The 25337-nt window shown below is 39.9% G+C and overlaps 4 protein-coding genes across 9 annotated transcripts; 2 read left to right on the top strand and 2 right to left on the bottom strand.

Annotated features, from left to right (window-relative positions):
- Positions 1-7287: 7287 nt before the first annotated feature.
- On the bottom strand, positions 7288-7929 carry LOC146648216 (C-C motif chemokine 20-like). The gene is made up of 4 exons (XM_085390058.1): positions 7863-7929; positions 7630-7738; positions 7437-7511; positions 7288-7348 (listed from the first exon to the last, which is right to left on the bottom strand). The coding sequence occupies exons 1-4, from the start codon at positions 7927-7929 to the stop codon at positions 7288-7290; spliced, it is 312 nt and encodes a 103-aa protein (XP_085246184.1).
- A 1627-nt stretch (positions 7930-9556) lies between these two features.
- LOC146648215 (C-C motif chemokine 20-like) lies at positions 9557-10529 on the bottom strand. Its single transcript, XM_085389893.1, has 4 exons — positions 10393-10529; positions 10192-10300; positions 10023-10097; positions 9557-9935 (listed from the first exon to the last, which is right to left on the bottom strand). Exons 1-4 carry the CDS (start codon positions 10460-10462, stop codon positions 9896-9898), a joined length of 294 nt encoding a protein of 97 aa, XP_085246019.1. The 5' UTR covers positions 10463-10529; the 3' UTR covers positions 9557-9895.
- Positions 10530-16471: 5942 nt separating this feature from the next.
- Positions 16472-17142, top strand: ccl20a.4 (chemokine (C-C motif) ligand 20a, duplicate 4). The gene is made up of 4 exons (XM_085390057.1): positions 16472-16610; positions 16720-16825; positions 16926-17006; positions 17133-17142. The coding sequence occupies exons 1-4, from the start codon at positions 16544-16546 to the stop codon at positions 17140-17142; spliced, it is 264 nt and encodes an 87-aa protein (XP_085246183.1). The 5' UTR covers positions 16472-16543.
- Positions 17143-18519: 1377 nt separating this feature from the next.
- Positions 18520-25252, top strand: capn10 (calpain 10). 6 transcript variants are annotated; one of them, XM_085388442.1, is made up of 13 exons: positions 18520-19200; positions 19457-19615; positions 19918-20049; positions 20362-20372; positions 20473-20702; positions 20780-20921; positions 21998-22164; positions 22258-22514; positions 22590-22792; positions 22875-23130; positions 23314-23507; positions 23594-23639; positions 24181-25252. In XM_085388442.1, the coding sequence occupies exons 2-13, from the start codon at positions 19484-19486 to the stop codon at positions 24208-24210; spliced, it is 1800 nt and encodes a 599-aa protein (XP_085244568.1). In that variant the 5' UTR covers positions 18520-19200; positions 19457-19483; the 3' UTR covers positions 24211-25252. The 6 variants fall into 6 exon arrangements, with proteins under 6 accessions (XP_085244568.1, XP_085244566.1, XP_085244565.1 ...); XM_085388440.1 differs by having other exon boundaries at positions 20251-20372; XM_085388439.1 differs by having other exon boundaries at positions 20248-20372.
- The last annotated feature ends 85 nt before the right edge of the window (positions 25253-25337 follow it).

The raw sequence follows: 25337 nt of genomic DNA, 5'->3' as shown, positions 1-25337 counted from the left end.
TGCTGATCACAGCAGCCTCATTTATACCTCAGCTCTTAGCGAACTAGAAAAATCCCAGCACTGAAAGTTAAAAATAAAAACAAAACAGGTGGAACATGTGGGAGGGACCTATAAATACACATGGATCCATGGATCTGCAGGCTTCTGAAATTGCACTGATTATGGAATGTTGTGATATTTATAGACCAAATATGTGCAGATGCTTACTATTTCACTGATAATATTAGTTTGAAAAAATTCCAGGTATGATTAAATGTCTGTTTCAAAACTATTTAAAGATTAAGTAGGCGAGATCACATTTTCCTTCTTATTCCAGGAAAATGACCGCAGATCCAGCAGCAACAAGCCATACAGCACCTGATGTAAAGTACTCAATAAAAGACAAGCTTATGAAAAGCTCAAGTATGCCTGGGTAAATATACACTAATTTAAAGTTTTTGACTTAAAAGTAACAAACTATATTAAACTCAATATATCTGATTTCATTTTTAGTCTTGCTGAAAACTTTTTAGTTGCATTTTTAAGAACAACACTAAACTACTGAGTTTTACATCAGCAAAGACAAAATTCTGATAAGTAAATGAGACTAAAGGACACAGTTTCTTAATAGTAAAAGTAATACTGACCCTCCAACCATCCAACCCATCATCAAACCAAACAGCTAACAATCCAGCCAGCCAAGCATGTGATAATTCATTCATAGAATGATTGGGATGCATTTCCAGTTCACTTTTTACCTGCAAAGATTATGGCTTTAACCAAACTAGTGTGGTTTACCTATTCAGAAGAAACAGTGTTTCAGCTAACCTTCTGCTCTGTCCTCTTCATTTTATTTATTCTACATTAAATAAATGTAGTTTTATCAGCTAAATGTTTGTAAAGGAAGGCTCCATGTGTTGCCACGGTGCAGTGGTTAGTACAGCAGCCAAACAGATGAAAAGTCCCAGGTCGCCAGCTGGGAGCAATACAAGCCAAGCCTCTGAGAATGGGGGAATACATACCACTGAAGCTACAAGTTTATTTTCAACCACACAGGAATATTGGAATTAGATGAACAAGAAAGTCCAGGTTGCTAGAATTCTTGACTAAATGAGGAGCTCTTTTTAAAGTCAGCAACAAAAGTCAAAAGCTGAGAATTTCTCCAAGTTTCATGAGTACATAATGTAGCTAGTCTGTGTTTTTAAATATAATGCAAAAGTGAAATGTACAGGAATGCAGCAAAGATGGTCACAGGAAGCTGAACCAGCCAAGCAGAGTGTGTAGGTGCAGCTCTGTCTGAGGACCTGGACTTCCCCTATTGTAGACTCCTCCCTGTTCTCTGGCAGCTCTGTGGTTCTGGCAGGGCCGCCGGAAAATTTCACCTGTCTTTGCCCGCAGGTAGGACTGTGGAAATGTCTCAGCAACTTCCTTGTTGGTTATCTGCCATTAATCAGGTGTTGTTGTCAAGGTCATGTGAATTAACATTTTCTGTTCGAAAGTACAGACAAGTTTTTTTTATGGTTTTTAATTGTAGAAAATTGACAGTCAATAAATCAGTGCATTCTTGAATGAGTGAGCAAAGAGTCTGTTACCATCAGCTCAACTGCCACCTGCTACCTGGCTAGACTTCCTTGGCTTCACTCCAGAATCATGTGACTGACAAAGACAAACTGAGGCGGATTATCACACCAGTTAATCATCACATTACTTCAAGTTTAAAGTTGAATGGGGTAAAGTTGAATGGCTTATATTGTTAAGCACTTTGTGCAGCATCGGCTGTTTGAAATGTGCTATATAAATAAATTTGACCTTGACCTTGACCTATTAACACTAAAGTGGACAGAAAACAGGCAGTTATGCATTTTGCAGCTCTTATTTAAGCCTTCTAAGCCTTCCACTTCATCATAGCTGATGAAATACCTGCTCTACTACATGCTTTACATAAGCAGCTCCCACAACTTCCTCCTTTGAGAAGTTTCGTCAGTTATTGTTTAGCTGTTTTCTAGGTTTCATGTTATGACACAAAGTAGGAGGGGCGTATGAATCCACATGGATCCACACAACGGCAGTGTTTGGAAACATTTGTTTTGATTATGGAAATTTATGGAACAACTTTTATTTAACACTTTTCCAGTCTTACAGTATTTATGCACATACACACACCTGTCACAAAAAGGTAGTGTGATTACTTATTAACTGTGTAAAAACGTGTAACTTTTGGGAGGAATTGATTTCAAACCAGCTCAGTAGGAAGCAAGGAATTATAATTATGGGCAATTTAAAAGAAAAACATTGCATCATACATGTTAATTGTTGCATTAACACACCCTGACCGGACAAAGACTCCTGTAGAGGCAGCAGTGCAATGTGGGAAAGTTTATAAGGCGTTGCTCCTTTTTGTGACTCTCAGCATTGACATCACAAAAGCGTCATTCTTAAATTAGGGAAATGTCACTGGTTTAAACATAGCTACAACCATTGATTTTTACTGGTCATAATCCAAAAGGCTGAGACAAAAATTCAATTATAAACCTGTCACTATTTTATTACCCAAGTGTGATATTTTATATATGGTATTTGTATTCAAATATCAGAATCAGAATCAGAATCAGAATACTTTATTGATCCCTGGGGGAAATTATTTTTTGTTACAGTGCTCCATTTTAAACCAACATTAAGACAAGACAGACAATACACTAACTAAGAATAGTACAATATATACATATATATACATACATACATACATAAGTCACTCAAGGACATACATACAAGGACACATTAGTGTCTGTTTTAATAAAACAAACAATGTGGTGTAAGATGTATCAGTGTTTCGCATATTTGTTCATAAAAAGAACATCTTTGTTTCTCCTTTGTGGTGTTTCCATCTTTATCTTTTGTTAGGAAAAAGAAGAAGGAACACGCTTGGGTTGCTCAGCCTCTGCTAAATACAACTGGAGAGCAAACAGAAGTATAGCCGAACTGTTTCATTCAAAGACACTGGAAGTATAAACTATTACACTTCCCACTGTTGCATATGTATTTTATTTATTCCCACTTAGATGGGAATGTGATTTGTGAGCCTTAACTGTGTTTAATGTTAAATTAAACAGTTACATTGTGTGGGAGTATGTGCTTAAGTTTCCTTTCAGCATATTTTTGAGCATTCAGTACCTTTGAGGTTTTACTGAAGAATATTCTGGACTTGACATTGTATTTTTCGCTGTTTTGGATTGTTGCAAAAAAAAAAAAGTACATTGATCAAGTAAAAGGATGTAACTCATCATTAGTAACTCATCAGTAACTCACCCCCGACCCAGAGTGGTAATTCCACCCTTTTCTGGCTGATGACTATGACCTCAGACTTGGAGGTGCTGATGAACCACATCATCTGCAAAAAGCAGATACGAGATTCTGAGAACAAAGTGGAAGCCTTTTGCCACTTGACTACTGCTATAAATTCTGTCCATAAAATTTATGATCAGAATCAGCCCTGATGGAGTCCAACACCCACCAGCAAACTTATTTGCCGGCTATGCAGACCAAGGTCTTGCAATAGAAGTATAAGGACTGATCGGCTCTTAGATGCCCCATACTCCCAGAGCAACTCCCACAGGACACTCTGTGGACACGGTCAAATGTGCTTTTGAGACTGAGATCACTACAATCACTCTAGATCTCTAATATTTATTCTATTCTTTATCATTGTATCATCATAAATACAAAAGATAATAAAAACTAAACTGAAACTAGCAAACCCACTCTGTCTGTGTGAGTGGGTTTGCTTCAGGCCTATCTTTTCCTGTGTTATGACAGATTTTTCTTACCATTGTGTAATTAACTGTTATTTCATATCTGCTACAGGTAGATTTTCTGAATGAGCCTTGCTTTCAAGCAAGGAAAGAGTTTTCATTGGTGGAGATTTGATAGACCAGTGTCCATAAAATTTTATGCTTTTTCCACATCAATGATGTCATCCTGGGCTATGGAACATATGTGTTTTCTATGTGCAGCCAAAAAGAAGAAGAAGAAGAAATAACTGTCTTATAGCAGCCGATTAAACAGAAAATACAAAAAGGTTTACACCGTAGTAATTCAAAATCTGGCACAACTAGGGGATTAAATATAAAATGAATGCCAGTATTGTAACCCACACGGGAACAAAAGTATAGATGCACGCCTATTAAATGTTTTGGTAGCCTACACCAGGGGTGTCCAACTCCAGGCCTCAAGAGCCGGTGTCCTGCAGGTTTCAGATGTGTCCTTGATCCAACACGGTAGATTTAAATGGCTAAATTACCTCCTCAACATGTCTTGAAGTTCTCCAGGGGCCTGGTAATGAACTAATCATTTGATTCTGGTGTGTTGACCCAGGGTGAGATCTAAAACCTGCAGGGCACCGGCCCTTGAGGCCTGGAGTTGGACACCAATGGCCTACACTTTTGATAGTAATCAAAAAATTTGTGGCAGAGTCAGTGCCAAGAAATTTCCAGCCAGAATGCCCGAAGCTCGTTAAAGGTGACCAAAAATGTTTGGTTAAGCTGCAGCTTACAGCAAGACTTATGCAAAGGCCGTATTTTTGATCCTGCATTGATTAGAAAAAATCCAAAATAATTTCAAACTGGGGAACCCAAGTCTTGTTTTTTAAAGTTAACAAAAATGTGTGCTGTACAATCCTTCCAGTAGAATTCAAATTGTGACTGTAATACCTGTTAAATAGAGAATTAAGAGTAAAGGAGGAAGGATACATCATTCAAACAGCACAACACAAAATGCATTTATAAAGATTTTCTCTTACACGCGCGCTGATACTGCATTGTTTACACCAGCAAACCAAAAGAGTCGCTGGCTGCTGGCGGCAAAGCTCACACAGAAAACAACATGACCCACAACACGATAACCAATATGTGTGCAACAGGTTGTATAAAAATGTAAGCGCACGTGTCAGCTGACATTCTAGAAACTAAACGATCACCTACAATTATTCCAACTCACTTGTCTTCATGGTGGGACTGTTTAACCTTTAAGAAAACATCATATCATGTTAACTGTAAACACAGAGAAAAATTTGCAAAGTAGAAAGTAATTTACGCTGTCACAATAAAAAGTGTGGTTTAAAAAACCACAACGAAACCTCCACAGCGAAAACCCAGCAAAAAAAGCATTTCCTTCTGAATTATAATGGACTAAACTGCAGTAAAATACAGGAACTTTAAATGTGTACATGAGCTTATATTTGGGTATTTTTTTGAAAGAACTTTAAAAAGACACATGTTAGCACAAGGTTTTTAAGGTGTTGTTCCTCTTTGTGAATCTCAACATGCACTTAAAATGTAAGATACCTAAAAATAACTAATACAGTGTGTGACATTTAGAAGCATATGGGGATAAGTGTTTGAAGAGGATCAGGTATTTCACCGAAGACCTTCGTGCTCTTGCTGAATGTGGGCGCTACACGTGGGTTGCTTTGAGGTTATACGAAGGTTTTAGGTCAAAGGGGCTTATTTTATACCGAAGACCGATGCAACAAAGGAAAAGCTGTGCATTTGAACCACTGAAATAGGTCACGATCCACGGACTATAAATGCAATTGCTTACTATAAACTTTCCACCAAAACCATCTCATGTCTTGGTTACATATTTCTCATTTCTGGTTATTACACATAAACTACCACAAGTGGCAAGCGGCTCTAGCTTGATACAGAAGAGGAAGTCCACACAAGTGTATTAGGTGTTGACTGACAAAAGACAAAGACAGAAAAGTCAGTAAATCAGTGCATTTCTGCGTGAGTGAGCAAAGAGTCTGTATCCATCAGGTCAGGCGTCTACCCATTATAACAGCCAAGGCTGTCATGGTCCTCCCGTGCATCGCTGCCATTCTCTCTCTCCTTCTTTATCACTATGAGTGTGTGGATGTGTTTGTGCGTGTGTGCCTAACCATGCTTTGTCTTGCAAGGGTTTGATCCTTCCAGAATTCCCACCTTCCACTCGGGGACACCTGACACAATCAAGCTCACCTGTTTGTCATGTGCTGATCAACCTGCCACTACTTATACTGGGAGAGATCCTTTAGTCTGCGTCTGAGTGTTGAATTAACCATGTTATTGAAACCTGCTCCAGTCTGCAACTCTGCCGCTTGTGTTCCTCTACGATTATTCACCTGTCCCTCTCTTCTGTGGAGAAGTTATCCTGCTGAGAGAAATCTGTGCGAGAGCGAGGGGTGGAGAAAAATTTGTTCCTCTTCACGTGCGATTGGAGCTCAGACCTCATTAATGGATTTTCCTCTACAAAGGACCTTGTAAATCGAGACTGTATGATTCGCGTTCATGAGCACTGCAAATAAACTCATTCAATTATGACAAAGTAACGTGATGGTTACACAAAGTAACACATTATTTGAGTTTGCTTTCATAGGTTATTAACATGGAGAGAAAACAGGGAGTTATGCATTCTGCAGCCCGGATTCCTGGTTATTGCATAGAAACTATCTCAGGTGTGTTTTTAAAAGACAGCAATTGACAGAATATTTACACAGTTACCTTCAAACACATGCTGGGGATGTAAGGTAAGTTTAATTTCATCGTCATAATATAATAAAACTTTTCTAATATATTAAAGCATCAACCAGTATTACCTTATTATTATGAGGTTACTACCACTTTAAATTTAGTATATAAAAATGTACATGCATAGTTATCACTATTTGATTCCTAGCAGTTATATATTCTTATTAATATATTACACTATATATTATAATATTTCTGATTTGCATTGCTTCACAGACATTATTACATCCAGTTTATGACCCCATATAACCCAATTAAATAAACTGCAATTTAATGTTATGCAGTTCAAACCATTATTGCTGTATTACTTAATTATTACATGAATGTTACTTTAATAATTAAGTGGTAGCTAATGACACCATGTCAACAGAAATACCGGTTCCTTCTTCAGCTCCCATGACTTCCTCCTGCTCATGTCACAGGACTCTCACCTGTCATTGTTTAACTATTAGCAGCACAGAACTTCCAAAGCTGGATGTTTTCACCACAGAAAACAACAGCACACAAGCAGATCGGGCACATGTGCTCGTTTTATTTCAGCATTTATATGAAACTATAAAATCCTATCTTACATTTACAAAGAATATAAAATTAAAATATTACACAAGCTTTTAAAACTGAGCTGATATTGCTGTTGTTTAACAACATATTTGTCATTTGCAGCAGGTTCCACGAGACGGACGTCAGTGGAAGATAAAAGAGTGAAGTGTTTCTTTAGCTGGCATCCACCGTGTGCGTAAAAAGCTCAGATGGTCTTCTTTTTCCGCCCCTGTGAGCTGTGCTGGTGGATTTTCAGTGCTTTATTCCTAAAACGATGATAGACGGAGTTACTTCTCTTGCTGTTTATTAGAAAATCAGAACACTTGCTCTTTATTCTGCTTCAAAAAATCTCACCTTATATGATCGACAGCGTCAATCACCCACTTCAGAGCTGGATTGGCGCATGCTTTCCCCTTCTTTGTGTGGAAACTACATTAAAATAAAGCAATATGTAAATATTTTTACACCCACAGTAAACACTAATTTCGTCTCAAGTATTTTTTGATCTTTAAAGCAGTTTGTTAAAAATAATTTTAAAGATGCTCACATGATGGCATTGATGGGACACATCTCTGTGTCAGTCTGGACTGAGTACCCCTTGATGATGGAGTCCTGTAACCTGCCTATCATGTACCTTCGACAGCAGTGACGATAAGCTGGGAAGAGTAAAATATAATATCTGTATCTGCCAGATCCCAGTAGTGGCAATGCTGATGTGTAAGCGTATGTGATTAAGGGAGAAAAGACAAAGAAACAAAAGAAACAAAGACAAGTACATACCAGCAAATGTGCTTGCAGGCAGACAAACAGTAAGTGCGATCACCACCACAGCTTTAATTGGCAGCATGTCTTCTGTGTTTGTGGTGGCAGCAGTGATGATGAAGCTATCTCACTGTATCTGGTGGCTCTTCAGGTTGAGTCAGTGAGGCTGTGCTGGTAATGTGCTGATCAAGCAGCTTCATAAATACTTCAGCTCAGCCCAGAGCAGAAGAAGCTACATCATGAAAAAATCCTGCCACTTTCCCCAGTGAAACAAAGAGGAACTGCTTGGATCATTGTTGGATCAAAACAATGGTAGCGTTTGCAATCATTGGTATGATTATGGAATGACAGCATTGTTCAAATTTTACAGTAAAGTTCAGAAAATCTCCTGTGTAACTGTTTTTAACTGTTTTTCTATTTCTGTGTTCTGTATATCATCATATTGGTGTGTTTGTACTGTACAGCACTGATGTTATTATGTTTGAGCAATTCAGTTTAAGTGAATAGTCCATTTTTTTCAAGGCTATTTCTACTCAACGTTCATCCTATGAAGCGTTCCTCATGTTCTAAAAGATCAAATCCAGAGTACTTGTTGGTCTGACCCGAGTCAAACTTAAGTTGGCATAAAAAAATCCTCTGTTTATGGCCTCTCTCGACATAAACAGATGTGTCCAAATTTTAATTATGGCTTCAAAACATGCCATGTTTCTGTGATAACAGGCCATCAGGAGACATAAAATGATAAAAAGAATGTGGGATTATAGATGTGAGCAGATTCTTCAGTGGAGAGAAAAGCAAAGCGGAGAAAATGAGAGATACCGATTTAATTGTACCGCTTCCTCTGACTGATAGGGGACTGCGGCAGGTGTTTTTAACGGGTCTTTTTGTTTTGATCTGTGATACTAACGACATTAACGGTGTCTGCTTTCGACTCAGTCTGCTCTTTTACTTGTTGGATGAATGTGTAAAACGCTTGACTATGGCATCATAAGACTTTAAAAAATACAGAAATAACAGAAATAACATTGTCTGCATATCAATAAGAGAGAGTTTGGGGTTTTGTTTGTTTGGGGATTTTTTGGCACTTTGTTTCCATTTTTTGAGACTGTGTGACTGTCAGTCCATGTATTTCTTATTATATCTATCTTATTTTATCATGATAAATAGAGAGCATAATAAAATATATCATCTGTAATATGCCCTTATCTCATATCTGCTACATGTAGATTGCTTTTTTCTGAGTGAACCTTGCTTCCAAGCAAGGAAAGTTTGTTTTTTTTATTTGGCGGAGACGTGATGGATGAATGCCCATCGAATGCTTTTATATCGACTTAGACTATGGGAAATTTGTGTAAATTACTTTAAAAATGTCCATTTGTGGTGCCGTGTGGCCAAAAAAATGTGGATGCCTTGTTTAAACATTTAAATCACCGCATTTACAATAAGTTAGAATTCTGCATTCTCAGTTTGTGATAATGTAATTAGAATATGATGAGAAATACTTTCTTTATCACAAAAGTTGGGAAGCTACTGTGTTACAGCAGCTGATTAAATAGAAAAAATACAAAAAAGTGATGCAATCAAAGTGTGATGGAAAAAGGAGATTGAATAAATATATATACATATAGTCAAAGTTAAAATTATTTCTGGTGTACACAGCCTAACGATAAAAAATTAAACAGCACACAAGAACAAGTTGTTTTAGACTTGGAACAGGTACTCATTTTATTTGAATGATTAGATGAAACTACAAAACCATTAATAAAACAAATGACTCTTTTTATAAATTATTTTATAAACATATAAAAGCAAAAAATAAGATTTACAAAGACGATAAAGACATAATATGATACAAGCTCTTACAACTGAGCTGAGATATGCATTGCTGAACACCACATTCGCCATTTACAGCAGGCTCTTCAAGCTGGAGTTAACTGGATTTAAAAACAATGATGCATTGCTGGTTGCTGGCTGCAGGCTGCAGAGCTCACATAGAAAACAGTCTGCTGTAGCTGGCATCCTTAAAAAGCTCAGACGATCCTCTATTTCTGCTACAGTGAGTTGTTCTGGTGGATCTTCTGCGCTTTATTCCTAAAATGATGATAGATGGAGTTACTTCTCTTGCTGTTTGTTTCAAATCAGAACATTTGTTCATTATTTTCTTTCTAAAAATCTCACCTTAAACGATCAACAGCGTCCATCACCCACTTCAGAGCTGGATTGGCGCATGCTTTCCCCTTCTTTGTGTGGAAACTGCATTAAAACAAAGCAATATGTAAATATTTATACACCCACGGTAATCATTGAAGCTGTCTTTAACCTTTAAAATGATTTTAGTGACGCTCACATGATGGCATCAATGGGACACATCTCCTTAATAGTCTGGACTGAGTACCCCTTAATTTCAAGATCTCGTAATCGGCCTGTCATATATCTTCGACAGCAGTAACGATAGCCTGTGAAAAAGGAAAGAAAATATATAATAATAAATAATAGTAATAAATAATTAAAATTAAAGATGAAAAACAGAAAGGCAGCAAGTACATACCGTCAGAACTGTTCGCAGTCAGACAAATAGTGAGTGCGATCACCATCGCCATGGCTTTGATTGTCACCATGTCTTTGTTTCAGTTGACAACAGTGATTCTGATGATAAAGTTGTCTCGCCTATCTTCAAGTGGAGTGAAAGGGGGTGCACTGTTGAGGAGCTTCATTTATACCTCAGCTCTGACCACATCAGTGGTGCTAGACTGTCACGAAAACCCCCCTAATTTTTTTTATTTATAGAACCCAAAATTCTGTCCAACCAAGAGTGGAAACGTTTAAATGGTAAAACCTTACATAAAACCACTACAAGGAAAAAAAACCCCCTTCTAATTAAAAAGTACTTTCTATAAAATAAGCGATCAATTAAACTTGTTACAACTTTGCTTGTATTTAGGGTAGGGCACAATAATTATGCATCATATTATATATTGTATTTATACAAAGAAATTTGTAAAGTACAAAATTATTAAAACTGTCACGTAAAAAAGAGTGTGGTTAAAAAGTATTGCTCGCTGAACTGAATTGAAATAAAAGCAAAATACAGAAGCTTTTTGAAAAAGCTCTTTATATTATTCAGTGCTCATTGTGTCATATGTTGGCCAAATATAAACTAGAAGTTGTAATTATAGGAAAACTGAAAAGAGACATATTAGGTCACACATGTTAGACATGTGACCAGTGTGACCTGCATCAACACACCCTGATAAGACAGAGCCAGCCGTGCAACATGGGACGTTTTATAAAGCGTCATTCCTCTTTGTGACTCTTGACATAAACTTAAAAGAGACATAAAAATAATTATATATATATATTTATAGATAGATATAAAGTATGTGACATTTAGATACAAGTGGAGATAAGAGTTTAAAGAGGATGAAAGCTTCACTGAAGACCTCCGTGCTCTGACTTCACGTGGGCCGCTACAAGTGGGTTGCTTTGAGGTTGGATGTTCTTTTCTAGGTCAGAGGAACTTATTTTATACCCAAGACCCATGCAACAACGGTAAAGCTTTGCATCTGGAGCACTGAAATAGGTCATGATGCACTTATTGTAAGTGTAATTGCTTATCATGAAGTTTCCAACAAAACCACATCACCGAGTTCCTGCAGTTCGCAATCTCATAGTCAAACATCATTGAAAACTATATATCTATCTTTCTAATGCTTTTACTTTACTTATAATATTCTCAATAATGATATCGTTAGATAAGATATATTCATCACCCCCAAAAGAGGAGATTACTGCGTTACTTACAGAAGCCAAAACATTAAAAATAATATTATTAAAATTCAATAAAATAAATGTGATATCACAATAGAAAATGGATGGGGAAACTGAAATAAAAATCAATAAAACAAACTCATTTAAACAGAAAATACAGAAAAGTAAGTATATTTTTGATTTTTCAAGACCATCTTAATTCAACAAAATTCGGTGAGAGAGTTTGCTGTCATTGTAAATGTCCCTCCTGTTCCCCAGATGAAAGAGTCCCTCGAATAAGATAAGATGAGCTGAGATGAGACAACATAAGATAAGAAGAGATGAGACTGAGATGAGAAGAGAAGAGATAACATAACATAACATTACATAAGATGAGATGAGATAAGATAAACTGTTTAATTAAACAGAAAATACAGAAATGTGACAGCCATACAGAATTATACAGAATGGGACTTTGCTTTATTATTAAACTGTACAGCTAGCACTGTATCTTGTTGAATCCATTCCATGACAAATTAACGCACTTCTGAATGCAAAAGTGGATCCAAACCGGTACTACAAAAGAGAACAGTGCGATGTCTGTCACAGCAGGAGATGATCAAGTGTAACTAATGACATTGTTTGCTTTCTAACCATATTCGAGTAAGACATGGCAATACATCAACAGTAAAGACTTTGAAATTAGAAAACAAGCACTGAGAACTTTCAGTGAAGGTCAACAGCTAAGATGAAAACAGCTTGCGGTTATACTTACAGATAGAAGCCCATGTCTTGTGCACATGGGCTTCTGATGTTATCTGTCTAGCAGTAACATCAACAGGATGTTTAGTACATCATGCTCCATCTTGTCGATTAGATTTAACTTATTTACAGTGATGACCTAGCTGGATATTGTACAGTAGACTAGCAAAATTACTTTAGAAATATTATGACAGAACATCTTCTAAAATTTGCAGCATTATTTTTTTTTTTGGGGGGGGGGGGGGGGGGGGGTTGTATTGCATTGTTACATTACAAAGCCAACCGAATCACATCCTCTGCAAAAAAAAAAAAAAATTTGAGATCAGGAATGATCTTCGGCCTCTTCAACAGTTGCATAGGGAGTGAATGGTTTGTAGCAAAGGGCCACACACCACATACCACCGAAGCACACACAAACCGAACCACATGTAGTCTGGTTGGGCAAAACTCCCACGCACCTTCAAATATCTTTGGTAGGATAAAGAGTTGGTCCACTGTTGCACGACCAGGACGAAACCTGCATTGTTCCTCCTGTATCTGAAGTTCAACCACAGAGTCACTTTCTTTTTCAGTACCCTGGCATAGACCTTCCCAGGGAAACCGTGGAGTGTGACCCCTCTGTATTTTGAGCACACCTTCTAGTCCCCCTTCTTAAAGATGAGAACCAATCCAGTCTGCCAATCCAGAGGCACCGCCCCAGATCTCTATGCGATGTTGCAGAGGTGTATCAACTAACGGCCCTACAGTATCCAGAGCCTTCAGGAACTCAAGGCAAACCATGTCCACCCCAAGGGTCCTGCTACCAAAGAGATGTCTAACTGCCTCAGTGACCTCGCCAAACTCCAAGAAAATGGGGATGGAGGAGGGGACTTTTGTACCATGCAGTAGTGGAGTACAACATACAGTTCTGGCTACGTGATTAAATGTTTTAACACAAGTTGAATAACAAACATACAGGGCTGGACTGGGACAAAAAATCGACCCGGGCATTTTGACTAGAGACCGGCCCACCAGGTATTATAGGAAAAACCATAAAGCCTTTGAATGAAAACAAACGCTGTTGTCACAGTGATGTACACTGTCTTGTTGGTATATATGCATCAGTCTAATAAACTTAAACCTACACCATCCTCCCTATTCTGGTATTCTAAACAGTACCCGAAAGTAGACTGCTTGGTGTTAACCTCCTGAACTGTCTACAACACATGGTGAAAACCTGAAATTAAGACAGAGAAGACTAGAGGTGAGACATGATCATTACTGATTACTGATGACAGATTTAGATATATTTTCATAAACCATTCATTTGCCACATCAATAAACAGCATGGCAGGGCAAAATATTTTTTCTAACATGGCAACCTTTAAAAAGTGAAAGGAGATAAAAAGACAGGTGAGAAAGAATAAAACTTAATTGACTTTTTGATGGCATTTTACACACAGTACTGATACAGTATCTAGAAAATGTGGGAAAATACTGGCATCATATACAGTACTTAGCTACTTCTGAAGAAATTATGATGGGACCCTAAAAAAAATGCTATGTACAATAATGGATTTCTATACATTTTACATCAGATGAAAACGTTTGTTGTAAGATTCAGATAATTATTTGGTAAAAGCGAGACATTTTAAATGAGAAAAAGAAAGAAAAGTATTTCCTTGTGCACACCTCTCCCTGTTAATGCCCTACCTGGGCCCCAGGCAAAACTTTGCTAGATCCACCCCTGTACAGTTACCAGTTGTCAGCTACATAAAAAGATGATACAGCCATCATTGGATGCGTATCAGACGGGAATGATCAGGAATACAGGGGGGTCATCAGTGACTTTGTTGGCTGGTGTGAGACCAATGTACTCCAAATCAACGCCAGCATGACAAAGGAGATGATCATAGACTTCAGGAGGAAGTCACCCCCTACAACACCGGTGAACATCCAAGGGAAAGACATTGAGATAGTGGACTCTTATAAGTACCTGGGTGTTCACCTCAACAATAAACTGGACTGGACTACAAATACAGACGTCCTGTATAAGAAGGGCCAGAGTCGACTCCACCTGCTGAGGAGACTGAGGTCCTTCGGAGTCTGCAGGACTCTGTTAGGGACATTCTATGACACTGTGGTAGCATCTGCCCTTTTCTATGCAGTGGCCTGCTGGGGGAGTGGATGCACGGACAGGGACAGGAGCAGGATTGACAAACTGGTGCGGAGGTCTAGCTCCGTGCTGGGATGTCCCCTGGAGTCTGTGGAGGTGGTTGGTGAGGGGAAGATGTTAGTAAAGCTGACATCCATCATGAACAACCCACATCACCCACTGCATGAGTATGTGAGGAGGAGCGCTTTCGCAGATCATTCATCCCAACAGCAGTTAGACTCTATAACTCCTCAATCACGATGTCATAAGTCACAGGACACTGTGAACATCCACGGTCACCACTTCATGCATAATGGACCTTCCATGTGTATGGACATGTGCAGGTATATATGTATGTATATGTATACATATGTATATTTAGTGTGTACATATGTGTGTGTACATGTCTACAAATAGGGATAGTAGTGGTACAATAGCTACATCAAGCTATATAGTTTATGTCTTCCATATTTCCAACCATATCCATAATCGCATACTGTGTGTGCTACCATTGTATATAGTGTATTATCTTACTTTTTTTCATCGATTGTACTTATTTGTATTTTTGTATTTCCTTCTGATATCTGTACCTGAGCTGAGGTGACGCAAAAATTTCCCCGTTGTGGGATCAATAAAGTCTTATCTTATCTTAGAAAAGGATCCTGGTGTTATTTGTCTCTCAGAAACAGTTCATAACTTCCCTTCAACTCATTCATGTCACCTAAAAGGTAAACCTGTTTCTCCATCACCTGTTCAGCTCTGATGATTCAGTAAGGACATCTCCTGGTTTCACCTTCATGTTTCCCTCTCACCAGATAACCAAACCGATATCATGACCAGCTTTTACAGGTGTGGCTCCAGCAAACATCAGCTGATACTACAAAGTAATATTAAATAAATTCTAACAACAGCTGATCAAGCTTAAACGTGCTGCTGTTGTTTAGCGTCTGCCGGTTTCCTCTTTCTGGCGCAAAGTGGGCGATAAACAAACAAGAGAGAAAAGCCGATCAGCTGATCATTGATCAGTTTCATGATTGAAGTAGAAACAGGAGAGAGAGGGGGGAGAATGAGAGAAGAAGATGCAGCTGTGCAGCAAAGACACAGAATAAATCCAGCTTTGTGTCTTTTTCATTGTAGCTGAAGTCCGGGACAAATTGTGCTCCTTTTCAGCTCAACACCAAACGCATAATATTTTCTCTGAATACGAGAGGATTCCGTTTTTTACGGGACGTTTGATAACTCTAATAACTAACCTTTATAAATAAAATAAGATAAAACAAGTTCAACATCATTAACATCACAGCACCCGCCCAGCTGTATATAAACTCCGCCATGCTAGCTAGTAGGCAGTACTACTTATTGTAACTGACTGTAAAAAGTCAGCATAACGAAAATAAACTCCACCTAAACTTGGTTTATATCTGAGCCAGATAGACTGCAGGTCATAACTTCTTACCTGAAGATCATTTCACCGCCTCGGGTCTCTGCTCCTCCTGCCTTTCCCTCATCCACCTGCCAGTGTGTTGCACCTGCTGACCTCCACCACTTGCTAATGTTACTGAATCTGTGGAAGCTCCGCAATAGCCACCACCAAACAACTGAGTTATTTTTACACATCTCCCAGCATCTGGCCAATCCACCACCTTTCATTGTTTATACCGTTACGGAAAAAAACGAAAAACAAAACAAAACAAACCATTGGCCCATAAAAATGAAAAATCACCAGTCCAGCTATGCAAACATATGCTAATTATTATTACATAGCAACTTTTAAAAGATGTTACATGTTCATATTATTATTTTTAAACTCTTACTATCATGAAAGTAAACAATTTTGCATAATGTACACAGAGGAGGGGGTTTCGGTGGTTGAAAAAAAGACGAGTCACATTTCCCGTTTGACTCAGACAGGGTTTTCCACCTCCCTGACCTCTCGTGGGACATTTCCATCTCACACAGTATTTAAACTTCTCTGCCACAGCCGGTTACAATCATTTCATCACTGACTCCCTGGGAATCCTGATCAGAAAACTGATTCACTGCTGATTTACTGAGGATGGCAAAGTTCGCCGTGCGTGTCTCCGTACTGCTGGTGTTGCTGCTGGTGGCACTGGATGAAAGCAGTGAGTATGGCTTCAGCGATTATTCACTGAGACGTTATTATAATGTTTTTTGTCATATTGTCATGTAAAATGCTGTTTTCACTGAAATGTCTCATTCTTTCCTTCAAAGGTTCCAATAAATATTGCTGCACACGGTACCAGCAAAACCCTGTCTCAGTAAAAAGGCTGAAAAGCTACACAGTCCAAGATGACAACTGCAAACTCAAGGCAATAATGTAAGTGGGGAAAATATCGTAACTGCATCTAAAACACATAATCCACACTGACTGCCAGCTCTGCTGTGATACTAATGTCTGAACTTTTTTTAAACATCAGTTTCAAGACTGTGAAAAACAGACATATCTGTGCCAATCCTGAAGACGAGTGGGTGAAAATTGCTATTCAGTTACTGCCACGGTAAGATCAATTCCTTACCCTATCAGTAGCTATCAAACACAAGAAGAAGAAAAAAAAAAACCTGTTTCAAGATTATTCTTGTGTTTCTGATTTCTAATCCTTTCCTTTTTTTTTCTTTTTAAACAGAAAACACTGAGGACAACATTCACGGAGCTCACTTGAGTGCATCAGTTTACAGACTAGTTCTGTAAAAGTTAAATAGTATTGTATTTTATATTTTATGTTGTTTTTTATATTGTTTATACTTCATTTGTATAACATGATTCAAAGCTAATAAATACAGTATATTTTTTTAAAAATATATCAATAATTGCATCCGTTGCTTTTTATTGACCTCATGAAAAAACATCACTATTCTGCATCACTATTTAGCAGTAAAGCTGACTGACACAGCATGAGTACGCGTTTACAGAAAAGAAAAGAAATCCATTTTACAAACAGAAGGGAGTATCAGAAAACAGTAAAAGGTTAAAAGTGAGAAACTAACTTTTTAAAAAAGCACTTGAGTACAGTAATGGAGTAAACATAAACAAGAATTTCAATTTATGAGATAGAAGTAAGACAGAGACTTAAAAGAATAAAAATGTGGAAGTAGGACGATACTAAAAGCAACAATAGATATAAATACAGCAAAAACTAATTACAAGAGACACAATAAAGATGCATAATACAACCAAAGTGTAAAGTACAAAAGGACCGCATTTCAAACAAATGTTAAAGAAAGCCAAAGGTTTGGTCACAAAGGGGTGCAGGATGACTAGTATAGACAAAAATGATGCCAGATGTCCTCATGAACTGTGTATGAAGGTAAAACAAAAATGTAAAATGACTAATGAGTGACGTGAGACAGACAGACAACCACAAGTAGGTGTCTTTCTCCTTCCTAGGAGTGTGGCACGTCCTGCATGCCCACAGCCAGGCACTCAAACTAAAAAAAGAAATGAAGAAATTTATTACAGCACCCACACAGTCCACACACTGCAGATCCCCATCAGATTAAAAAAAAGGCAAATTCATAACCTACAGATTTCTACAAAATCATCAATTTACACAGAGAAGGTGGTATTCTGCATTTACTACTTCTACATTTACAGTGAGGGAAATAATTATTTGAGCTCCTGCTGATTTTATAAGTTTGAGCACTTACAGAAAACGAACAGTGTAATTTTAATGGTAGTTTCAGTTTAACAGAGTGCGACAGAATATCAACCAAAAATCGAAAAACAACCAAACAAATAAAAGTTATAAAAATATTTGTACGCTGCTGAGTCAAAGAAGTATTTGATCCCTAAGCAAAACACGATTTAGTATTTGGTGGAGAAACCCTTGTTGGCAAGACGTTTCTCTCGTAGTCAGTCACCAGGTTTGCACACATCTCAGGAGGGATTTTGGCTCACTCCTCCTTACATAAACCCTTTAGATTTCTTGGTTGTCTCACAAAACTTCAGCACCCTGCACAGATTTTCTGCAGGACTGAGATCTGGAGAGTTGCCATCCCAGTCCATGACCTCCATGTGCTTTTTTCCTTTGTTTTCTTGGTGGTATGTTTGGGTTGCTGTCATGCTGGAATGACCCATCTTCAGTGTTGTGGCTGAGGAAAGGAGGTTTGAGACTGACTGAATGTCACATAGCACACAGCCAGTCACTGGGAGCCACAATTCTGGCCGCTTTGCAGAGAATAAACTATTATTTACATTATTTCCCTCAATGACAGCAAAAAATAATTATATAATTTTTTCTGTAATCACTTGGTAAAACCTTTACCTAATTCATAATGTATTTTAGTAAATCTCAACAAAAACATTCTACACTTTTAGAGTTTTTCCCCCGCTTTAAGCTGGATGTATCCATGGAATCTGAAACACGGTGTTCCTGCAGTTCAGAGATCCCAGCAGTGGGCGGCAGTGGCCGCAGCACAGGAAGGATTCACTGCATCACCGGAAGACCCCGTGTCTGTTTTATTTTCACCATCACGCTATGTCTGCTGTCGATATAACTTTTACTCAAAGCTAAATATGTCACACTGAGAGAAAACCGCTGTGGTTATGGATTTGAAACCACGATAAGATGAAGCGATATGGAGATGCTAGCGTACCTGCTGTGTGTGTCTGTGCTGTGCAAGCTAGCTCGAGCTAACGATGCTATTATACACAATGACAGCTACGTGGCGAAATGAGCTTAAAAGAGGAGCAAGGTAAGATAAATACACACATGCTGTTTCTGACATTATGTTTCCAACATCTCTTTGTATATTCATGTTAGTATGTCATTGGTATTGAGTGAGTGAAAGCTAAAACGTGAAGGTGAATATGCCGTAAAAGTCAGTGATGCTCTGTAACGGCAGCTTCCTCTCAGATCCGTGCAGACTTCACGAATGCATAATGTAGTTAAGGTGTAATGCAAGTGTTATATGTAGGTACATGCAGTGAAGGTGGCCTTTGGTCCAGCAGGTTTCCAGGCTGAAAGCAGCAGGAGCCATGAAAGAAGAGGGCGGAGGTCCAGCTCTGTATGAGGACCCGGACTTCCGCTGTGTGGACGCCTCCCTGTTCTCTGGCAGCTCCACGCCTCTGGCCAGACTGCAGGGAGACATCACCTGGCTACGGCCCCAAGTAAGCCTGTCTAGTGGAAATGCCCAGAAAATTCCTTATTGGTTATCTTTCCATTGATCGGGTGTTGTTATTGATAAGATCCTGCCACATAGGGCTTGACATTTGTGGCCTATTAGCTTGTGCCGCCTCACAAGATGAGGGGATTTCCCTTTTCTGGTGGTTGACCTGATTATGAAGGACTCTCAAAGTTACTGCTCTGTATCTCACAAAAATAAATATGTGCAATTAAATTAACCTGCTCTGCTGTTTCCAGCCATATCACTGTCTCAGTCCCAATTATTATTTCCATTTCACATGTCAAGGAGATCTGCCCGTCACCAGCTCTCTTCCCAAGCAGCATCAGCCTGGGGCATGCAAAGCAAGGCCTGTTAGGAGACTGCTGGTTCCTCTGTGCGTGCACCTTCCTGCTCAAGAACAAACAGCTTTTAAACAAGGTAACACAGGCTGGTTGTCTCATCAGTTTGATTTTGTGAGCCCCAGCACTGGTTTTGTTCTAAATGTGGAGAATGTTCATCGTGTGTTTCCTGTTGTCACTCGCATTGTCGGTGGATCCTGTGTAGGTTCTGCCTGAAGATCAGCCACAGTGGGGTGACAGCAGGTACAGAGGCTGCTTTCATTTTTGCTTTTGGCAGCAGGGACACTGGACAGAGGTGACCATTGACGACCGCCTGCCCTGCATTAATTCATCTCTTTGCTTCTCACGCTGCCACTCCCCCACTGCCTTTTGGGTTGCCCTGTTGGAGAAGGCCTATGCCAAGTCAGTTGATTCCTTGAGATTAACATGTATTTTTCAAACAAGACCTAATCATGAGGAAAAGTTTGAAACCCCCCTTTCCTTTCCCTTTCATCTTCTGCAGGCTTCGTGGTTCATACGAGCGACTGTGGGCAGGTCAGGTGTCCGAGGCCCTGGTGGACTTGACAGGTGGTCTAGCTGAGCGATGGAGCCTGGGTGACTTTGGCTCGGAGGAGGAGCAGCAAACAGCACAGGACAGTGACCAAGTCAGAAAGAGAAGGCTGGACCTGAACCTTCTGGACCCTGTGAAGGATGACTGTGCGCTCAGCTGCTCCACTCACAGCACGCCCGGAGGTCAGAAAAGTGTCTGCTCACAGATAATACAGTGAGTGATGCTGTGCCACATCACTTGCTGGCCTTCTCTATTTCAGGACTCACTGAGCTGGATCAGTACCACGCTCTGACTGTCATGGAGTGGCTGGATGTGAAGAAGGTGTCAGGGGGTGAAGTACGGCTGCTAAGGATCAGAAATCCTTGGGGAAGACGCTACTGGGGAGGAGCCTGGGTATGGGGGTGTGTGTCAGACTTGTCTATTGTGGAGTATATCTGACACCCAGATGTGTGGAGTTGAAAGTTGTTAAACCAGATGCTTCAAATTACAGATTACAAATGTTCTTAAGATTAAAGCTTTTTGAGTGCTCAGAAAAGTACTATACAAGAACCAGTACATTTACCTTTTATTTACCTAATATTCTCAATAGCAGTACCTTGGCCTCCAGTAACACTGTGATGAATCTCATGGTCATTTTTGATCAGGAAATGTCCTGTAGTGTCCATATTAAACAAATGAAGGAGCACTATCTTGAATTTGTGTGATATGTCTAGTTCACACATTCAGTACTTCTAGGCTGGACTACTGTAATTCATTATTGTCAGATTGTTCCAAAAACTGTGTATTTGGACATTGATTTAAATTTTTAAAGTTAAATCATTCACAAAAAAGAAAGCAAAACAAGACAGCTGATCTGTTAGCTACTAGTTGATGCCATCACTCTACAGATCCACAGCCACACAGGAGCATATTCACATAGTTAGGTTCTGGTGACAGCTCTTAAAGGTAGAGTTCTGCTGATATTTGGTGATTTAAAAGTCAGATATTCCAATATATAAACCAATGTTGTTGTTGTTTTCGTGTTTAGTTATTTCTTTACTCATTTATGTCCGACTCTGCTTGGATCAGCTGCTTTATTGTGTTTGGAGTGTTCCCAACAGGGAAGTTGCAGAGTGCCATCTTGTGGACAAACTGTGCAACATCAACACAGCAGCGCATCTTCTATATCTTTTAGTTTTGGTTGATAGATTGGCAACTAGCTCATATCAACCTGTCAATAAATAAATTGGCCGGGCTCTACTCAAAGGTTACTCAATTTATAAAGTGATTCATTAGATTTGACAGCACTGGCTTTAAAATTTCAGACTTTAGTCGCAGCCATTAGGTGTAACTGATGTCTGTCTGAAGTTGTGATTTTATCTCACTAAAGTCACAGTTATTATACGGAATTTGGAGTGCATTTCTGGAATTCACACCTACATCAACAAATTTGTAAATGTGGGAAAATCCAGATGTTTCTTTGCCTCTCTCTCTGCAGAGGTGCAGGTTGGGATTCTGTTGCCCCTGATTGTGCTTCGGAGCTACAAGCCAGGGTGGCAGAGGGTGAATTCTGGTTGGACGAGGCTGAATTTATGTCCCAGTTTGATGACGTCACAGTGGGCTATCCCATCAGTGAGGAAGGACACTTGAAGAGCATTTATACTGGTGTTGCCTTATTTTGTTAAAGAGGTTTTTGTTGTTTCAGATGTTACTTTCTTGGTGCCCTTGTTTTAACCTGATGCCTCTCTGCTCCGGCAGGAAACCTGCTGACACACAGTCATCAGCTGGCTGGTCGCTGGGTAAAAGGGCACTCTGCTGGCGGTAGCCGAAACTGCGGCAGCTACGGCAGCAACCCCAAGTTTTGGCTTAAAGTGTGCGAAAGAGGAGAGGTGGTGGTGTCTCTGTTGCAGTGCCGGAAATGGAGAAACACAGAGAAATATGCACAAACCCCAGTCGAGGACAGCAACAATACAAAGCACCAGCATTACCAGGCCATCGCGCTGCACTTGTGGAAGGTTTGTTCTCTCATTTAGTGTTGACATGCGCTCGTGTGGCTTTCCATCGCTTTACTGAAAGTATGTTTGCACTAGGTGGAAAAGAAGCGTTTCAATCTGAGCCGGATGTTGAACAGACCTCCTCGCGCTTCTACTCACTGCCATACCTACGAGAGAGAGGTGGTTCTCCACGGGCAGCTGGAGCCCGGATTCTACCTTCTCATCCCCAGCACCTACCAGCCAGGAGCCGAGGCCCGCTTTCTCATCAGGGTCTTTTCCTTCTCTTCCATCTCCCTCAGGTAAAATTATTAAGTTTTTCACGAAGTTATTTAATGTTTCTGATTTTATTTGCGCCATTAAAACAATTAATCTCATCCTCAGTGCCATGAAAAGCCCAGCACCCCCACTGCCTTTAACAGCAGACAGTGAGTGGGAGACCAGCTACTTCCACGGCTCGTGGGTTGAGGGAAAGACAGCCGGAGGAAGCAGGAACTTCCTGTCTCACTGGCAGAACCCCTTCTTCCCTTTTACAGTTTCTGATGATCCAGCAGTGACATCAGGAGTTAACGTCAGGGTTACCCTGCACCAGAGCCGGCCTGATACGGATCTGCACCCTATTGGCTTCCACATTTATAAGGTCAGTAAAATACAAAGTCAGAGCATTAGTGTTAGCTTAGATTATGTGACATCCGTCCTTCTGCAGTTCAGTCTATACACTAGGATAGAGTTCACATCGCCTCTGAATAGCTTAACATTATTTTGCTTCTCTTTATCCGGTACTGCTTTAAGTCGAAATATCTGCTTTTAACAACATAACTAGGTAGTAGAAGGACAATCTGAGCAGATGATATCCAGGGATGAGGATCCTGTGGCCAGCTGTGTCCCTCACTGTTACACGCAGGACGTCAGTCTGGCCTGTTCACTTCCTCCGGGGGCTTACTCCATAGTGCCGTCCACTTATCAGCCCGACTGCTCTGCAGGCTTCACTCTGAGCCTCGCTCGCAGAATACAAAGGTTAGCTCTGTCATCAAGCAGATGTTTTTTTTAATAGGTAACAAGTTCTTGTCGCTAATGATGGTGGATCTGTGTGTGTCTTTCAGGAAAGTAGTGAAAAGCCAGGAAAGGCTCGGGAAAGCCGTTCAGGAGGTTAGTGAATTTGAATTATGCATTGTATTATGTAACACAAGGAATTCATTAGGTGGAACCAAAGGATTTAGTGTCTGGGTGAATGTGCAATATTGTCCCAATCCTCTCCATCCTTTCCTGTGTTATGAACTTGAATAATGGCCAGAAATGTAGTTACCGACGAACATTATGACATCACGGCGATGTTGACCTTTGACTATTTTAATTGTTTGATGTCATTACTTCTCCATTTTTTCCTATTAGACTTTTGTGATAATTTTCTTAGAATTGACATGAATTCTTGCAATGTAAGCTTTTTGTAAAATAAGGGTGACCTTTAACCACCAAATTCTAATCATTTGTCCCGATGTTCAGGTAAGTGTTTGTGCCAATTATGAAGGCCTGACAACTCGCACTGGAACACACGCTAGTACAATTACGACTTGTTAGCATGCCGCATATTTGCGTGACTTAATGCGTAGTTAACTGTTTAATGATTGTGGTCAGAAGATGGCAGCACTCAATAATCCCTCTGTCTTGTCTGCCTCTGTCTGGACGGCAGGTTTCTCACGTCTCTGTGATGCAGAGCTAGATCTCTGGGACCGTTGCTGCTCCACTAACATCGACTTACCTCCATTTGCCTCTTGGCCCGTGATGAAAGAACCAGCCAGGCCACAGATATCGCGTGTGTGTTTGTGTGAGCATACATGTACACGCTCCCTGTGGATGAGAAGGCAAGCAGGCTTAGTGGGAATCCCAAAAAAAAGCCTTTATCCTGAACCGCCAAGGCTCTGGGTTGATGGGCAGCTACATGCTTGTCGGCGATTAGGACATCAGAGGTTGTCGGTGGGCTGGGCTGCTAATGAAGTATGACGGGACTGGCTGGTGTAAACAAACAGCCGCCACTGAAGAAGGCCGCCGCTGCTCTTGCTCATTCACTCACTGGTGCGCCTGCCGGCCCAGAACAAAGGGCCCTCTCATGAAGGTCCTCGTGGAGGCACAGGGGGCGAGGGGATGGTCTGCAGAAGCAGCGCCAACCGAACCACACCACACCGTGATATACCACCCCGGAGCTTTCCTGCTGTCCCTCACCCCCAAACACTCTGCTTTTTATCTGGCTTTAATTGTTTGTTTCCAATACACAAACACAGGGGTTTTCATGGTCTTGTAGCCACTAAGCTTCCATAATAATGCCTGAACCGATTTGGACCAAAAGAAGTCCCAACTCCATCCTCACCCTCCAGCTCCCTTTGTTTTTGTTTTTTTTTTGCCTCCCCCGCCCCTCTTCAAAACTTGGTCCACAGCTCTGCTTGGACCTGAGCACAGCTACTGTTTGAAGGTGCTGCGAGAACAGATTACAAGCAGAGGAATGGAAAGCGATGAAACGAGGGTTGCAGCATATCAGAGGAATTCGATTGCTGTGATTAAGCCACCCGTGTTGTTCTGAGGCTGTTCTTGTGTGACAGTGTGTGTCGGCCTGCACATACATCTGCGCTGAAGACACAGGGTTTCTGTTTATTCAACAGAGTCATCAGACTCTGAAAAACTACAATTAACAGATCACAGTGGTACTAATGTGCATTTATTATATCTTAAAGTTCTGAAATGTGGAGAATAAAATAAAATTATTGGGACTTTTGCTTCATGTATGCATATTTCTTAATTACTTATTTATTTTAATGCACATTTCAATTAAGTATAAATGAGCACATGCTTGAT

The sequence above is a fragment of the Rhamphochromis longiceps genome, linkage group LG18 (assembly GCF_057381845.1).
Source record: "Rhamphochromis longiceps isolate RC_006_pf linkage group LG18, R_longiceps_female_GT1.1, whole genome shotgun sequence".
Lineage (NCBI taxonomy): Eukaryota > Metazoa > Chordata > Actinopteri > Cichliformes > Cichlidae > Rhamphochromis > Rhamphochromis longiceps.
This window is presented reverse-complemented; position numbering and strand designations above follow the sequence as displayed.

Excerpts from the sequence above, each read along its gene's own strand:
- LOC146648216 (XM_085390058.1), bottom strand. The coding sequence starts at position 7,929 with ATGCTGCCAATTAAAGCTGTGGTGGTGATCGCACTTACTGTTTGTCTG. Across the intron at positions 7,739-7,862 it reads GCCTGCAAGCACATTTGCTG|CTTATCGTCACTGCTGTCGA; the intron begins GTATGTACTTGT and ends TACTCTTCCCAG. Across the intron at positions 7,512-7,629 it reads TGTCCCATCAATGCCATCAT|TTTCCACACAAAGAAGGGGA; the intron begins GTGAGCATCTTT and ends ATTTTAATGTAG.
- LOC146648215 (XM_085389893.1), bottom strand. The coding sequence starts at position 10,462 with ATGGTGACAATCAAAGCCATGGCGATGGTGATCGCACTCACTATTTGT. Across the intron at positions 10,301-10,392 it reads GACTGCGAACAGTTCTGACG|GCTATCGTTACTGCTGTCGA; the intron begins GTATGTACTTGC and ends CCTTTTTCACAG. Across the intron at positions 9,936-10,022 it reads GACGCTGTTGATCGTTTAAG|GAATAAAGCGCAGAAGATCC; the intron begins GTGAGATTTTTA and ends TCATCATTTTAG.
- ccl20a.4 (XM_085390057.1), top strand. The coding sequence starts at position 16,544 with ATGGCAAAGTTCGCCGTGCGTGTCTCCGTACTGCTGGTGTTGCTGCTG. Across the intron at positions 16,611-16,719 it reads GGTGGCACTGGATGAAAGCA|GTTCCAATAAATATTGCTGC; the intron begins GTGAGTATGGCT and ends TTTCCTTCAAAG. Across the intron at positions 16,826-16,925 it reads TGCAAACTCAAGGCAATAAT|TTTCAAGACTGTGAAAAACA; the intron begins GTAAGTGGGGAA and ends TTTAAACATCAG.
- capn10 (XM_085388437.1), top strand. The coding sequence starts at position 19,484 with ATGAAAGAAGAGGGCGGAGGTCCAGCTCTGTATGAGGACCCGGACTTC. Across the intron at positions 20,373-20,472 it reads TTGGAGAAGGCCTATGCCAA|GCTTCGTGGTTCATACGAGC; the intron begins GTCAGTTGATTC and ends CATCTTCTGCAG. Across the intron at positions 20,703-20,779 it reads CACTCACAGCACGCCCGGAG|GACTCACTGAGCTGGATCAG; the intron begins GTCAGAAAAGTG and ends TCTCTATTTCAG.